Genomic DNA, 17,898 nt, shown 5'->3' with positions numbered 1-17,898 from the left:
TGTAAAGCGCATTGATACGGTTATTGTGAAATGTGCTTTATAAGAGTTATTATTCTTTATAATTATAAAAGCTGCTACTTCTTATAACCTTGCTTCTTGAGATCCATGCTAGCCACATGAGCAGCATTTCTGCCTGGGGCACCCATAACTCCACCACCTGAGTAAAATGAAATCAAAAACTACAATTATGTTGATGAACACATAAAACAAGCTGAAGAAAAAGAAAAGCCGCTAAAATTGTTACCTAAAAAACAAGCATTGACAAGCAAATCTGATTTTATGGCTGTGCTCTACACAGACTATGTGCTTTGGGCATCCTATATTCATTGCTCTGAAGAGGGTAGGTGTTGAATTAGGGAATAACAGTGCGAATACCCGGGCCCAATTTCATGGCTCTGCTAACCGCCGAATTCTGAGCTTACGATCACAATTCCCTGCTTGACGTGCAAGCGCCAAAACTCTGCGCTAGCTTTGTAAGCGTAGAATGCCAAGTAACGTGGAGTACGCACGCACAGAAGCCAAAATCCCCTGCTAAAACATGAAATACGCTTGGCGTAAGCACAGATTTCCCTGCTTCCGTAAGCGCCGATTCTGTGCTGACGGTAAGCAGAGCCATAAATTGGGCCCTGGTCTTCACCGCATGGTAAAGACCATGTAATGACCGGTAATGACGCGCATGTGCGCAGTGCCAACGAGTTTCCAGAGCAGGTCCTTTATCAACAGTTAACACATATGATCGAGTATGACCAATCACAGTCTAGAAACTTTCCATGGTATTTTTTAATACCCACTCACAACCCAATATTGCACCAATCCTGTCATGCTGCTAACCTCTCCCCTCTTTCACTCCTGGCCAAATTTACGAAAGAACTACAGATGAATCAAGTTATGACTTAATTAGCCAAAACTCTGTCTAGTCAAGCGGCCCTGTGACAACAAAATGTTTTTCATACTTTGTAGCGAGATCAGAAAATATTGTTGTGTAACAAGCTAATCGTTAAGAAATTACCATCTGGGCCCATTTTCATAGGGCTGCTTAGCACCAAAATTTGCCTAGCATGAAATTTTGCCTTGAAAAACAAACCCCAGGATTACCAACCAAATTTGTACTTGATTTTCAGGAAAAGCAAATAACAGCTGAATACCAGAAACAAGCAATATGCAACAAATGAAAGTTTTGTTGGTAATCCTGTTTTTATCAAGGAAGAAATTTCATGCTTGCTTAGAAGCAAATTTTCGTGTTTGGCAGCCATACAGCTCCAGACAAATTTTCGCTGGTAACCTGTTTAAAATGCTACTTCCCATGTACACTTTGACAATTACCAGCGAAACAATATTCTGCATATGGTGCTCTGCAGTATTGAATTTTTCACATCATTGTCATAAATAAACAATAACTGTGGCAAACATTAAATTATTAAATGAATGAAAATGCATTTATCATTGATATTTTTGGGTACATGATCAAAACGCTCTGTTTTAGACTAAACTTGAGTGTAGTACATGCACTACATGTACATGCACTATGACGACATGTATATTTACAGTGTGCAGCGTTTAACAGCCAGTTTAAACAGGACGAGTTTCAGATAATATAAAAAGTCTTCTCACTTGCAATGCTGTATCTCAATATATGCACAAAATAACAAACCCGTAAACATTTGAACTCAATTGGTCATTGAAAGTGCACGATAACTATGGAAGAAAAAACAACCTTGTTACTCGCAGTTGTGTGCTTTCAGAAGCTTAAATTGGAGACCTCAAAATCCAGTTCAAAGGTCTAAAAATCAAATTCAATATTTAGTGAGAAATAACTTCTATCTCGAAAACGATGTGACTTCAGAATGTTTTAATCTCACAATGTTTTAAACTATCAACATCGGTCTCTCCTTTGATCGCTAACAAGTTTTTATGCTAACAATTATTTTGAGTTATTACAAATAGTATCCAGTGCCTTTAAAGCCAGTGGTCACTATTGGTAATTGTCAAAGACCAGTCTTCTCACTTGCTGTATATCAACATATGCATAAAATAACAAACCTGTGAAAATTTGAGCTCAATCGGTCGTCGGAGTTGCGAGATAACTATGAAAGTAAACAACACCCTTGTCACACGAAGTTGTGTGCTTTCAGATGCTTGATTTTGGGACCTCAAATTCTAAACTTGAGGTCTCGAAATCAAATTTGTGGAAAATTACTTCTTTCTCGAAAACTACTCCACTTCAGAGGGAGCCGTTTCTCACAATGTTTTATACTACCAACCTCTCCCCATTACTCGTTACCAAGTAAGGTTTTATGCTAATAATTATTTTGAGTAATGTTCAATAGTGTCCACTGCCTTTAACGAGAGTCAGATGTAAATGGAAAAAGTTTACCTGGATGAGCTCCACTACCACACAGGTACAGACCAGCAACTGGTGAACGATAACTAGAGCTGGACATGACAGGCCTTGCAAAGTACAACTGGTCTAACGACATCGCTCCATGAAAAATGTTCTAGATTGATACATATAGAAATATGGTATTGATCATTGACTTTTTAAATTTATTTCCATGAAAAATGTAGTAGACAAAATATTTTTTAGCAAGAGTTAAGTTGTGCAGTTTTTAAAAATGAACACAGTCAGTTTCTTTTGAGGTCTATTATCTTTGTATCATTAATAATTATAAAACTGGCGACAAAAGTAACTGACTCTCTTTGAATCAAGATAAGGTACAGCCTACAGAAGGTTGCAAAGACTGCTACCCCTGACATCCACTCCTAATCTTATTGAATCAAGATAAGGTGCAGAAAAGACTGTTGCCACTGATATCCTTTCATACTCTTTTTGAATCAAGACAAGGTACAGCCTAGAGCATGATGCAAAGACTGATGCCACTGATATCCATTCTTACTCTTTTTGAATCAAGACAAGGTACAGCCTAGAGCATGATGCATAGACTGCTGCCACTGATATCCACTCTTACTCTCTTTGAATCAAGATAAGGTACAGCCGAGAGCACGTTGCAAAGGCTGCTGCCACTGATATCCATTCTTACTGTCTTTGAATCAAGATAAGGTACAGCCGAGAGCATGTTGCAAAGACTGCTGCTACCGATATACTCTGTATAAGCTCTGAATGAATCAAGACATGGTACACTCACCCCTCCTGTTAGTCCAAAGATTCTCTCCAATTCAGGCGGTGGTAAGATGTCTCTTCCAATCACACTGGATTTGAACCCGGGACAATAATTCTCAATGTTGTCGAAGACTGTTTGTAAAGCAAAGGAGTACTGATTGCCTACAAAATGGGAATTTGTACTGAGGAATGACTTTTTCAAAGGGAACTAAGTGAACTGTTTTTGAAAAGATCCTATAATTGGCAAATTCTAAAGACATAAATCTGTGAGATAAAAGTGGAAGAAAAAACCCTTGGTACACAAAGTTGTGTGTTTTCAGATGCTTTAATTCGAGGCCTCAAAATCAAATTCTGAGGTCTCAAGATCAACATCAAATAATTATTTTACAGAGAAATAACTTCTTTCTTAAAAACTAAGTTACTTCAAAGGGAGCCGTTTCTCACAATTTGTTATACTATCAACAGTAAGATTTTATGCTAACAATTATTTTGAGCAATTACCAATAGTGTCCAGTGCCTTTTTAAGAGGATCAGAGCAATTTGATCAAAACATTGTGTTCTCAACCACCGGTTCTACCCATAAGAAAGTTTCACATGATGTTACCGCAAACCTCACCTAATTATACTTCCACCATGCATAGTTTCAATTCCTACTTGAAACAGAAGAGGGAATTCTAGACCCTTTGTGATGGGTGTAATGCTTAGAGTTATATATAGGAACTAGGGGGGCGCACAAGCCTAGATACGCAGCCAGGTGTGCGGCCACTTTTTAGTTGACGAAACAGCATCCCACAGAGTTATCATGACACGTTCCCCACCAACTTTTACTTATTATTCAACGCGCGTACAACGTTCATACAAAATGGCGCGCGTGTCTCCTTCCTTACGGTCCCATGACATTTGTGCGCGCAGCATCACCAGTGCGCTCTCTAGTTCTTATAACTCTATGGTTTAATGTTCACCTTTATCAGCATAGGCATTCTTGGTCTCCTCATCCCACTCTTTCCCATCAGCTAAATGATACGGTGTATACTGGGTGAAAAGACTAAGGACATGACATCCCTCTGGAGCAATGGTACGATCCATTGAGGATGGTATACACATCTCAATCATGGGTCGATCTGCAATTTGACCCTTCTGACACGGCTCGTAGGCATCGGTCAACAGCTGGGTCGTCTCGCAGTTTAAGTGGATGGTACAGGTGTGATGGGGACCGGGCTGATTGGAGTCTGTAGGACTGGCTTTGAAGTTTGGAAGTCGGTCCACAGCCACTGCAAATGTTTTTGAGAAGAAAAGTTTGCAAGAGTGAGATGTGTATGGACAGCTGCTATAAACTCTACATGATTCTGCAGAAAGTTCTGTGAAAATAAACCAATCTTTCTATGCATGAAAACAAATGAAAATTTCCCTGATGAGATTTGCTCTTTTCCCTGTCATGTTGAATGTAACTCTAAATAATGGTTGTTGTACAAAACCTCCCTGATGGCAGGATAAAATTGTTGGCAGCTCCGATAACACATGGTGATTTCCAAGATATTTCCAAATATTTTATTTAACAGTTAACCTGCATGAAGTTCCCACAAGCTTCCAACAAATTTTACTTGCAAAGGGAAGATGACATTTATAATTTCATAATTGACATAATTGCATAAATAAATCATTGTGTGCCCAGAAGGAAGATTTGCAGCTAAAGCCCCTTTCACACAAGAGCAATTAAGCAAGGGTCCCTTGCTAAATTGTAGCATGGTTGTAAAGTCTTACAAAATGTACATTGTGTGAAGGACAAACATTTTGTTTACTGTCCAAGTTCTTTTCCAAAATCTTCTCAAACATTGCTACATTTTCCGTGTGAAGGACAAACATTTTGTTTACTGTCCAAGTTCTTTTTTAAAATCTTCTCAAACATTGCTACATTTTACAACCGTGCTAAAAATAAGCAAGGGACCCCCTGTTGAATTGCTGTCGTGTGAATAGCACTGAATTGTATTAAAAAAAAATAACAAAAAAAACTTACCATTGATTTTTGTGACAGGTGATTTATAATCAATAGCTTTGACCTCTTGAATGAACTCCTTTGGAAGAGCTTCCTGTGGGGTCAGATTCAAGTAGGTAAGTCTGGCCGTGGCGTTGGAGAGGACCATCTTGCTTCTTATTTCAGTTCCGTCTTCCAAGACAACACCACATGCTCTCTGGTTGCCGTCTAACATGATGGTATCCACTGGCTGTAGGCAAATTATTTTATAGAAAAAAAAGTTATTTTCTTCTCTAAGTTTTAAATATATTAAATGAAACAACTCAGAAAAATCCAGTTACTTTAACTTTAATGACAGGCAGCAAAAAGATTTTTGATTCTTCATTTAGGATTGTCTTACTTTTAGGAAAACCAAATCAAAAATGAAAGATAATTTTGATTCCTGTTTCGCAATTTGACATCAGTTAAAATTTGCCACTTTGATTTGTGTGAGCCAATAACCTAAATCAAACGGCAGTCTTTAGATGTGTTTTTCAGCAAATAACTAGTTTGACAGCCAAATTACTTCACCTGGTATATTGTGGCCCATGTTGATCGAATGATTACAGTGAAACAAGACGACGCATAACCATGGAATCTCCTCAGACATGTCGAAGGGAAACTCTTCCCTGATTGCTCATTTCTATCGAAATAATATTCTCTAACAGGAAAATCATCCCTGAGATCTTGTTTCTTGCTGCACTACCATAGGATAGAGCTTCAACAAACATGAAAGTAATCTCACCACTTATGACATCAGCGACATCTAGCTCCCCCTCCTCCCGACCAATGGATCTTCTATATCCACGGTCACCCCCTAGGCCCCCAACCATTAGACTGCTTTGGGTCATCTATACCCTCAGTCACCTAGGCCCCACACCCTCACTATCCCCTATGCTTGTTCCTACCGACACGGTTCAGTGAGCACACACATCCCACGCACTACCCAAGGCTCCACAGCAGGTTTCACCACGCATCATCGAGTTCACTACCCGCCTGTATTTCCCGCCTTCGTGCATCACCAAGCTAATCCGCCGCCCAGTACTTAACCAGCATGCAGCATCAGAGTCCAGCATTCTCCAGAAGACGATCAGAGCATACAGGTCGAAACGTCAAGTTAATCCAACGGTTCTTTTCAGAACCACCCCAACTCATTTAGAGATAGTCATTAGCTGGTGTTACCGCAAACTCTTCTATATCTTATTTCCACCATGCAAAGTTCCAAATCCTACTTATGACTCACCTTCTCTGTTAGAATGGTAGCTCCATGGGCCTTAGCAGCACTAGCAATACTCCCTGACACTGACCCCATGCCTCCCTCAGCATAGCCCCATGCCCCCTTGATCCCTTCTACTTCACCCATCACATGATGTATCAACACATACCTGAAGGGATAAAACATAGTAGTCTTATATAGCGCAAAATGTTCATAGATTTACATGAAACGTACAGGGTTTGAAGATAATGATAGTGGAAAGCTTCCCTTCAAATATTACTTACTGACTGAGGTGCTGTAGTTTTTGAGAAATGAGTAAAACAATGTCATGAAAATACGTTTGTAAATGCTTAAAATAATTTTCGTCTCATGAGACAAAAATTACTTTCATGACATTGTTTTACTTGTTTCCCAAAAACTACAGCACCTCAGCGCGTAATATTTTCAGGGAAGATTTCTACTATCATTATCTTCAAACTGTGTAAGTTTAGTGTAAATCTGTGGACATTGTGTTTTTTGTCCTACAAAAGTTACATACACAGAATCATACTCGAAAATGTTTTTGACCAAAGTCACTAAAACACTAAAACATTACTTTAAAAAATGAATAATATTTACACATAAAAAATATTGGAAAAAAAATGCACATACAATAATAATATAGGTATTTTTATAATATAGGTATTTATGAAGTGCCTTTAACACAGATCAAAGCGCTGAACAATGAATAAAGCAAGAACAATGCAAAGGAAGAAAGAAAAAAAAAAAAAAAAAGGATTAATGACGAGGCTGACTGGAAAAGTAGGTTTTCAGGTGTTTTTTTGCGGCAGTAGAAGATATGGTACTCACAAGACGCTTGATTAGGCAGAAAAATACAACACATGTTGTTGACCAAAGTCAAATCAAACACTAAAACATCACTTTAAAAAATGAATAATATTCACAAGAAAGATACTGGAGAAAAAATACACAAACAAAAAGAAGGTGTAACCATTATGGTCTGTCATGGCTGAGTGGTCTATTTCACGCCACCCAAGCTCTGGTGTTTACAGCAGCAGAGTGTGGGTTCGAGTCTCCGTCGTGACACTTGCGTCCTTGAGCAAGACACTTAACTATACATTGTAATTGCTTTTCTTAACCGAGGTGTAGAAATCCGAGAGGGCCGAGACAGTTTTGTGTTGGATTAACCTCTTGGTGCTAATTAAAACAACCTCAAATCAATACAAAGGTATCTGTTCCGTTGGATTGAAATATTCTGAAATTATATAAAACAACATTCATCCAATGGTGAATCAAAACGTACTTCATGTTTAAAAGCAGTATCTTTAAAGGCCGAGTTATAGTCGGTCCCGCGATGGCCGCCCAATGGAAATCTTTATGCGCGATCATACAAAGACACAGTTTTTATACCTCATCGATGACTATAAACTGTGTTTTGGGGATCACTTGTCTAGATTTCCATCGCACCACCATCGCAGGACCAACTATAAACCGGCCTTCAGGGTGTTGGACAATGTGTGGTTAGTTGTTTTTAAACAATGGCAAAATGACAATAGAATTTTCTTATTCATTTGTCAGACTTACACCTCCTCAATCCCAACTATTATACTTCGTATTTTACAGTTACAAATTTTTGTTTTGTTTTGATACCAACTCTGACACCAGCCATTTATTAAACTGAAAGCCAAAAACATATTCCTTATGAGATCAGACAGATATTTCACTCATAAAAACTTTTAAAACGCACTTACCCGCTACCAGGTGTGCTGGGCGTTACCATAGCACCTATGACTGAATCTGTTGCTAAGGTAGCTTTAAGAGGCTCAGACTCAAACCAACGATCCAGGATCTGACATAAATACCAAAATGGACAACAATAAACCCAAAACAGAATTGATAATCAAGTTTATAACAAGTATATGATATGAAAAAGTAACAGACTCAAATGACCTGCACACATGCCATCACACTCAGCTGTGTCGCAGTCACTCTGTGGACTTTCCTTTGTTCTCTTCAACACTGTAAAAAAAAACTGTGTGGACGTCAATCCACATAGTGTTTTAAAGGCAGTGGACACTATTGGTAATTACTCAAAACAATTATCAGCGTAAAACCTCACTTGGTAACAAGTAATGGGGAGAGGTTGATAGTATAAAACATTGTGAGAAACGGCTCCCTCTGAAGTGACGTAGTTTTCGAGAAAGAAGTAATTTTCCACGAACTTGATTTCGAGACCTCAAGTTTAGAAATTGTGATCTCGAAATCAACCATCTGAAAGCATGCAACTTCATGTGACAAGGGTGTTTTTTTTTCTTTCATACTGTAGTTATCTCGCAACTCCGACGACCAATCGAGCTCAAATTTTCACAGGTGTGTTATTTTATGCAAATGTTGAGATACACCAAGTGAGAAGACTGGTCTTTGACAATTACCAATAGTGTCCACTGTCTTTAAGTACCTACAATATGTGGACCTCTTTTGTTCTCAGGTTCACACTCTGTATGTAGCGTTAAAACAACTAAGCACATTTGAAATCCACAAACATTCATTCGCTCGGCCCCAGCAGCCAGTTCATCCAAGAACAGGAAGTACGTCATGCGTGCAGTGTACATCTATGGTGTAGTGCAAGTGTGATGCGTGAGCTTGCTTTTCATAGGTTTGCCCATCCCAGTGCCTTTGGTTAAAGCCATTGGACACTTTCGGTAAACAGTATTGTCCAAGGCCCACACTTCGTGTACCACAACTTCTATATAAAATAACAAACCTGTGAAAATTTTGGCTCAATCGGCCAGTGGAGTCGAGAGAAAATAACCGGAAAACCCACCCTTGTTTCCCCACGCTTCCCCGTGTCATGACATGTGCTTAAAAGAAATCTGTAATTCTCGCTATCGAGAATTGATATTGTTTTAATGTTTTCTGAAAAAGTAAAGCATTTCATGGAATAATATTTCAAGATAAGTCTTTCACCACTACCTTCTGTAAACCCTGTAAATTAATTATAAATCTGTGAACTTAAAAAAAAAATTATGTACCGAAAGTGTATAATGGCTCTAAGGCAAGGCACTGGGGATGAGCGAAAAACATTCACTGCATCACAACTATCAAACAATGTGGTGGCTAAATCTTGATACCTCAGTGAGGGCGCTGTTTGGGATGGTGACCAAAGTGATTTATTATAAACAAATCATTCAGTGAAACTGAGTTAGTTTTGAAATCTGTGGTCTTACCTTGTCCATTGGTGCAGTTAAGAGCTCATAGAATTGTGGAAGATTTTTCCCCAAAGCTTTACCTGTGAGGAAAACAAACATAGGGCTACTCAGATAGCTCAGTTGGTAGACAGTGCCGGCACATTGGAAATTTACCCAGTCAGTTTCCCTTGTGGGTTTTAACTTGATATTTTGATATGAACAAAAAAATGATCCCCTGGCTGCCGCTTCCCAGGTTCTATTGTACACTTTGGTGTGATCCCTGGCTAGACGGCAGCTAAAGCTAATGGTTGTATGGCTTTCAACTGGCACCCCAAAACAAAGATATTGACAAAAAGGGAAACTGCCTACACAGTGCAAGATAGCTCAGTGTATATATATTTTTTGAATTGAAGACAAGAAGTAACAACAAATACTAAATAGTAAACTTGCAGGCACAACCATGTAAAATTTCTCTTTTGAGGGAGTGTTGGCTCTGAAAAGAGCCAGTGCGGTCTCGACGTTTCAAACAGTATACTCGGTCTCCTGAAGATGACTAGAGCAAGCTAGTCGAAACGTTGAGACCAATTTCAGAACTCACTCCACGGTTGTGCAGTTAATAACAATCCTATAAGTTAGTCACAGCTGATTTTCTACCTTCCGCCCGGGTAGTAGTTAAATAGCAGGACAGTTCTTTTCAGAACTGAGAAGTCTCCCGAACAATCTGATAAATCTACTCCGTGGTAGTAGAATATAGAAAGACAGTTCTCTAAAGAACAAACTCCTCCTGGCAAGTACATGTAGATGCACACATGGTGTTACCGCAAACCAAATATATATAGATACCTCACCATGCAATGTCCAAATCATATACAGTATACTCCCCTTCGCTTCAGGCAAATGCGAGTTTGAGTTGAAGATAAGTTAATAATTTAAGAATGTTTGTTATTCTAATCTCCACAGCATACCTGATTTCAAAGCAGCTTTAATAGCTGGCCACATAGCCAAACGTTCCCTTAGTGAGCCACTACCGAGTGCAGACAACTCTACAGGTGGTGCATCCAAAAGAGGTCCGATGGCTTGAGCTATGGCCGTCATCTGATGCTCATACTCAAAATAATTCTGCATGAACCAGCGATTAAAATATTCTCAAACCGAGGCCCATTAGAGCTGCTTAAAGGCACTGGGGTGGATTTCACAAAGGTAGTCCTAACGTACATGTAGGACTGGTCCTAGGCAATGCTAAGAGATAGGACTGGTTCTAAGTTAGGACCAGTAACTCATCCTAACTTAGGACTGGTCCTATCTCTTAGCATTGCCTAGGACTAGTCCTAAGTTAGGACTACCTTTGTGAAATCCACCCCTGTACACGTTTGGTCATCAATCAAAATATAAATTAGCATGAAAACTTACATGGCATGCTTGGTAACAAGCAACATACAGTAGAGCTGTTGATAGTGAGTAACGACTCCCTCTGAAGTAACACAGTTTTTGAGAAAGAGGTAATTTCTCACTAAAATAGTAAGAGACTTCTGGCCAGAAGCCTTTTATAACTATCTGAAAGCACACTAATTTGTACAGCAAGGGTGTTTTTTCTGATATCATTTTCCCGCACCTTCGATTGCCAATTGAGCCAAAATGTTCACAGGCTTGTTATTTTATGCATATGTTGGGACACACCAAGTGAGAATACTGGGGTGGATTTCACAAAGAGTTAGGACTAGTCTTATCTCAAGTTAGGACCAGTTACTCGTCCTAACTTAGGACTATCCATGCAATTTGTATATCTCCTAGGACTAGTCCTAACTCTTTGTGAAATCGACGTCTTTGACAATTGCCAAACATGTTCAGGGCCTCACAGGGAATGTTTAAAATTGCTAATCACTTGTAAAATGTATGGCAATAAAAACTTACTCGGTTAGAAACACAGCAGATTTGAAGAGTATAAAGCTTTTTTTAGAATCATTTCACCTTGATTCTACAACTTATTAACTACACAATGGGAAACAAATCAGGGTTGTAGACTATAGCTTTAAGAAGAAGAGAGGTAAGGCTTTAATTGTGAATTTAAAGCCAGTGGACACTATTGGTAAATGTCAAAGACCAGTCTTCTCACTTGCTGTATCTCAACATATGCATAAAATAACAAACCTGTGCAAATTTGAGTTTGATTGGTCGTCGGAGTTGCGAGATAACTATGAAAGAAAAAAACACCCTTGTCACACGAAGTTGTGTGCTTTCAGATGCTTGATTTCGAGACCTCAAATTCTAAACTTGAGGTCTCGAAACCAATTCATGGAAAATTACTTCTTTCTCGAAAACTACTCCACTTCAGAGGGAGCCGTTTCTCACAATGTTTAATACTACCAACCTCTCCCCATTACTCGTTACCAAGTAAGGTTTTATGCTAATTACTATTTTGAGTAATTACCAATAGTGTCCACTGCCTTTAAAACAAACTAGTGCAATTCACAGATTGATTTGAATGCATTGAAGCTAAATTTCTAACCTTATTTAACTGATGTAACTATTGCATTTCGGCTCATTTTAAGGTATCTTAAAATAAACCTGGAACAAACAATGTGTTGGAAGAAGTCTCTAAATCTGATTGCAAAGTTTGGATCAACTTATAAATTTGTTGAGGTATAATGGAGCTTAACACTGGCTGAAGGCCTGAGGCCGGTAATTTAAAGTCAGTGGACACTAGGTAATTACTCAAAATAATTATCAGCATAAAACCTCACTTGGTAACGAGTAATGGGGAGAGGTTGATAGTATAAAACATTGTGAGAAACGGCTCTCTCTGAAGTGACGTAGCTTCCAAGAAAGAAGTAACTTTCCACAAATTTGATTTTGAGACCTCAAGTTTAGAATTTGAGGTCTCGAAATCAAGCATCTGAAACCACACAACTTCGTGTGACAAGGCTGTTCTTTCATAGTTATCTCGTAACTCCAACGACCGATTGAGCTCAAATTTTCACAGGTTTTTTTATGCATATGTTGAGATACACCACGTGAGAAGACTGGTTGTTGACCATTACCAATAGTGTCCAGTGTCTTTAAACCGAGGTGTGACTGTAACCAAAAGCAGTCTGGATTCCATACCCTTGCATCTTTCTCAGAGAACTGTGCAATCTGTTCATACGTCTGCTTATCATCACAAGTAAGAAGGAGAGATCTTGGTCTGCCGCTGGAACCCGGGGCCTCAAGTAACGGGGTGTAGGCGTAGGCCTTCCTGATGTGAACTTTCAATCCGTGTTTCTGTGTGTTGCGAAGGCACAAAGAATAACAATTCAATGGAGTATCAATATACCATGCATGAACAGCTGCTCCATCAAAGGGGGGGGGGGGGTGTTTAATGTATCGAACCATCTGCCCCCCCCCCCCACACCCTGCTTACAAACACTGGCTTGGAGAGTCCCAGCAAGCTCAGAACAGTCTAAGCAGTCCCAAAAATGGCCTGGACAATCCTACCTACAAATCATCCAGTCCACACTACACTTTTTTTTTTTTTTTTGGGGGGGGGGTTTTCTTTGTTCTGTTTTTGGTTGCTTTTGTAGTGTTGTCCTTGTCGTCCAAGTCCATGTCTGTCTCAGGGAAATGTATTGACTATTACGTTAATTTCTGTAGTTATCATCTTCAAATTCTATACATTGCATCCGTCCTTCATTATTATATTCATTGATATTTGTTTTCTAGTGTATGCTTAAATTGTTATTGTCGACATGGTAAATAAATGTTTATTGATACGTGTGCTATACACGCGATATGATCTGACCTGACAAGCACGATGTGACCTGGGCCCAATTTCATGGCTCTTACCGGCGAATTCTGCACTTACCAACACCATTCGTGTTACGTGCAAGTGCAGAATTGCTGCGCTAGCTGTGTAAGTGTAGAATGCCCATTAACGTAGAGTACGCAAGCCAAAATTCCCTGCTAACGCATAAAATAGGCTTGACGCAAGTGCCAATTCGTCGCTTTCGGTAAGCCATGAACATGGGCCATTACTTTTAAAATTAAAAATTTATGGCTGTAATTGTTTTCTTTAGTTTGGAGCAGCAACGCTTAACCTGATTCTTGTTCTTTTGAGTCCTACCTTAAGTTCCAGATCTTTGTAGATATCCGGTCTTAAAAGACTCAGTACATATGAGCATCTTGAGAACTTGAATCCTGTGCCATGAGAGGTAGGGGCAAATAAGAAATCCGTAATCTTATTATAGGCTAAGAACACAATTATACCCCATTGGCATTCCTCAATATATGGACAGGGTCATAATTTGTTAGTGCAGTTTGGATGGATTACATAGATTGCTTTTTTGGCGCTCCTGGTAAATGGAAATGTATTGATCCGTAGTGGTCTCCAAAGTAATTGTTTATGGAAAAGAAACATTCCCTTTTTTAGGAAAACATTCACTTCCATAAATTTTATTTTAAAATTCTCAATTTTAACATAATTTTCATTTAATGCCCTTTTAAATAAAAGAAAAGTATTTCCTTCAGTTGTTGGCTGGAAGTGGTTTGAAAGAGAAAAAAAAACATTTCCAAATGGAGAGAAGACAGGAATGAAGTTTTAGTTCACCAACACAACTACAAAGGACTGCACAACATTGATTCACCAAGTAGATTGATTGCACTTCACATTATTTAAAGACAGTGGACACTATTGGTAATTGTCAAAGACCAGTCTTCTCACTTGGTGTATCTCAACATGCATAAAATAACAAACCTGTGAATATTTGAGCGCAATCGGTCGTCGAAGTTGCTAAATAATACTGAAAGAAAAGACACCCTTGTCATCCGAGTTGTGTGCTTTCGATGCTTGATTTCGAGACCTCAAATTCTAAATTTGAGGCCTCGAAATAAAATGCATGGAAAATTACTTCTTTATCAAAAAACTACGTTACTTCAGAGGGAGCCGTTTCTTACTACCAACAACTCTCCATTACTCATTACCAAATAAGGTTTTATGCTAATAATTATTTTGAGTAATTACCAATAATGTCCACTGCCTTTAAGATTCTTGAAGGCTATTGGCTTTTACTACAAACCTGGTACAATCTCTTCAGTTACTGCCGCTCCTCCTATAACATGTCTCTTCTCCAGAACTAATGTCTTCAGACCGGCTTTCTGAAGATACGCAGACTATGGAAGCAAAAAGGCAAAAAGGGTGTGATTGTTACAATTTGCCAGTGTTGTAACCGAGTCATTTTTCCTCAAGTCAAGTCGTAGTTGCAAGTCACCTTTGCTCAAGTCAAGTCACGTTACAAGTAAACTTCTCGCAATTTTGAATGGTAAAACTGAGATTAAAAAAAGAGGAAATCAGCTGATCCGAGGAAAAGTTGCATGCCTGCTTTCTGTTGTGGAAGAACGTGTGTTTCACGCTTGAGTGGTTAAACAGTGCGGTCACCAACCATAGTTGATGTCCAAACAATTTGGCAACAAGAGGGTTAACAAACAACTCACCGCAGTGAGTCCGTTATGACCAGCTCCTATGATGATAGCATCGTACTCCTTGGTCAGAGCATCCTCTGGACTTCCTCCTGCTGCTCGATGAACGATTTGAGAAGTGCTCAATCTCCTTGAGGTCACATGATTCACACTGCCGCCAATCACAGGTTTGATCAGCTTAGAGAGGTAGACACTGCGCACAACACTGGTTACCATCTTTAATACTGAATGGTAAAAACTACACGGATCTTTAAGAAAACCAGAAAAAAACATTTATACAAATATTAACAATACGATTAAAAACTAAAACTGAAACTGTATGGAGGCATGACCCATTAAAAGCAAAAGCTTGTATAAGGCTAGGATGTCTTGTACGTAAACAAAGATGGATATTAAAAGTACAATCAGTGAAAATAAAACAATGCAATGCTTATATTAACAACTAGTTGCGATAACATAACTGTCCTCCCGACGGCAGGAGGAGGGTTACGTCTTTGCAACTAATTAACAACATAAAGATCAAAAGAGACAGATAAACAAGCACAAAACAAACAAACAAACGAAAACACCCCAACACACAAACAAACAACCCAAAACTTCCAACAAACCAACCAACCAACACCCTAACTAACAACAAAAAACAAAAACAAAATGCAAGAACCACAAGACGGCCACAAAGAAAGATTTAAACCATGATGATACCGTCCATGATTCACAATCTATGATAAATCATAGGATAAATTATACGCCATAACTTTGTAAAACTGTACTCCACTGCACTGTTAAAGATGTGTCATTCATAAAGTAATATTTACATGTAAAGTAAGCTTTAAGTTCAAGTGTCCGACACAGCAGACTCACTACACTGTTGTCGTTAATGTCTGGATTCCATTTGATATATGGTAGGCCTAAATAGAAACTCCTGTGATGTATCATTTAGAGTCACACAGCCTATTTCTACGAGTCCATGGACAGCCTGAAACAATTCCTTTTATCACCCTAAGGATAAAAGGCCTTATACTCAGCGTAACCTTCATTGTACACAGTCTGTTCCGGGCATACCCACAGCGTTTTTCTTACAAGCAATATTTAATTGTTTTTTCCCTGTGCATCCATGGCATAGTTTGCAAAAAATCACTTGCTGGGTTTCTGGGTCATGCTGTGTTGCAATTTAACAATGTAGCAAATCAGTGTATTACATTTACTTTTGTTTTAACCAATCATGGTGATTCCCCCCATCAGGATTTTTTGTTTTGGCGGGCTTATTATTTTATCTGTCACTTCGTCACAGTCTTTCAATGTGGAAAGATATGAATAATTTTCCCACCGCCATCCCACTTACTCCACCTGTTATTTGGCAATGTTCTTATTGGCTGTTTTTTTCAAGTTGCTGCATTGGCATAATTGGAAGGGTTCAGACAGCCATTTACCCCGATTTTGGCGTTTATTTAACAACATGTAATAATTATTATAAACACAATGGATTTGTTAATTGGTTTTGGTATTGTTGCCATGGCGTTCGAAAGTTTCATGAGGCCATGATTCCGACTGAGGTTTCATCGGTGGAAGCGCAACTCTATCCTGTGTACTCTGTGTAATTAAACAAATTAATAATTTCTACAAAACACAGTAAAGTTGATCTGGTGTAGGCCTACACAAATTATATTGGGTTTGTGGCTGCCATATGCAGCTAATTTTTGGGTCAAATGGAACCCAGGTTTGGGTGCAAGTGCATCCTGGTTTGTTTTGTATTTTTGGGTCAAATTGAACCCAGGTTCGGGTGCAAGTGCATCCTGGTTAGGGGTCAGGTGTACCCCGCTTGTTTTTCTTGTGTCCGGTTTGCCCAATTTGGTATCAGGCACAAATAGAATCAGTTGGTTTCAGACTGTGGCAGTAATTCAAAAATTTGTGTCTTGTTTGTTTTTATTGGAGTCTGAGTATAATGCATGCAATGCATGCACTACAGCAGTGCATGGTTGCATGTTGTAACATCACTCAGTCATGTTTGGCAGGAGAATTGTAAGTAATCGTAGTTTGTCAGACGAATTCTGAAGTGAGGGAGAGAAAAAAACGCACATCACGGCAAAGTCTTACTCTTAATAATCTCAGTCTAATGAATGGTCTCACTTACCATGTCTTGTCAAATGATCATTCAGAATTTCTACTCTATTATTAGTTTATAGACCTTTCTTTTGCAACGTCACAGCCCGAGTTTTTGCCAACCCAGATATGAAAACTATGGAAAGCCGTAAGTGCAAATTAAGAAAAGATCGCTATTTTTGGTAACAATGTCACCAAATTTGTTGATTTTGTTAAACAATTAATTATGAGAGGTATTTTATTTAATTGAAAGTTTGCAGAAAATGCTGAATTCGATTAAAACATCTGTTTTTAAAAATTTATGTTTTACTATCATTCGGCCGACCATGCCAACCAAGGCGGTTTGTTTATCAACAAAAGAAAGGTCTACTAGGGGAGAATGAATGACACCCGAATGCCCGATCGATCGAAGTCCGCGCGCTCAGGTCGACGTCATGCCTTGTCGATCTGGGAAGTGATATAACATCAACAACAACCAACTCCTAACAATAGGTGGCGCAATTTAATTTTTGTCTGGCGCCCTCACCTTGGAAAAACTTTAAAGAAATGTTTCCAAAACAATTTTGATTGTATATTGTTATTCATTATATGAAAAAGAAATCAAAAATAAGAGTCTCAGATCTCTAGAGGAGTAAATGATAGGCTAATAAATTGTATTTTCTATGAAAAGTATTGTCTACATAAGTAAATAAAAAATAAATAATCTGGATAAATTGAGCAATAATAGAAGAAAGATGATAAAGAAATTTCAGTTCTAGATGTGGAAGGAAAATCCCAGAGATTTGTTTCAGGGAAACCCATGCAGTCAAGTAGGGAC

The 17,898-nt window shown here is 38.7% G+C and overlaps 1 protein-coding gene across 2 annotated transcripts; it reads right to left on the bottom strand.

Annotated features, from left to right (window-relative positions):
* On the bottom strand, positions 1-17,144 carry LOC117294988 (pyridine nucleotide-disulfide oxidoreductase domain-containing protein 2-like). Of its 2 annotated transcripts, none has more exons than XM_033777546.1 (14): positions 17,113-17,144; positions 14,997-15,229; positions 14,582-14,675; positions 13,630-13,703; positions 12,636-12,791; positions 10,499-10,652; positions 9,573-9,634; positions 8,097-8,194; positions 6,373-6,514; positions 5,133-5,340; positions 4,081-4,389; positions 3,144-3,250; positions 2,375-2,495; positions 1-157 (listed from the first exon to the last, which is right to left on the bottom strand). In XM_033777546.1, the coding sequence occupies exons 2-14, from the start codon at positions 15,195-15,197 to the stop codon at positions 75-77; spliced, it is 1,809 nt and encodes a 602-aa protein (XP_033633437.1). In that variant the 5' UTR covers positions 15,198-15,229; positions 17,113-17,144; the 3' UTR covers positions 1-74. The 2 variants fall into 2 exon arrangements, with proteins under 2 accessions (XP_033633437.1, XP_033633438.1); XM_033777547.1 differs by lacking the exon at positions 17,113-17,144 and adding an exon at positions 15,797-15,816.
* Between the last annotated feature and the right edge of the window lie 754 nt (positions 17,145-17,898).

This window comes from Asterias rubens, chromosome 9 (assembly GCF_902459465.1).
Source record: "Asterias rubens chromosome 9, eAstRub1.3, whole genome shotgun sequence".
Classification (NCBI taxonomy): domain Eukaryota; kingdom Metazoa; phylum Echinodermata; class Asteroidea; order Forcipulatida; family Asteriidae; genus Asterias; species Asterias rubens.
This window is presented reverse-complemented; position numbering and strand designations above follow the sequence as displayed.

Bases quoted from the DNA above. Each gene is read 5' to 3' on its own strand.
- LOC117294988 (XM_033777546.1), bottom strand. From the start codon at position 15,197: ATGGTAACCAGTGTTGTGCGCAGTGTCTACCTCTCTAAGCTGATCAAA. The intron at 9,635-10,498 runs GTATGCTGTGGA...TTTTCCTCACAG, and splicing joins TAAAGCTGCTTTGAAATCAG to GTAAAGCTTTGGGGAAAAAT. The intron at 5,341-6,372 runs GTGAGTCATAAG...ATTTGCCTACAG, and splicing joins CTACCATTCTAACAGAGAAG to CCAGTGGATACCATCATGTT.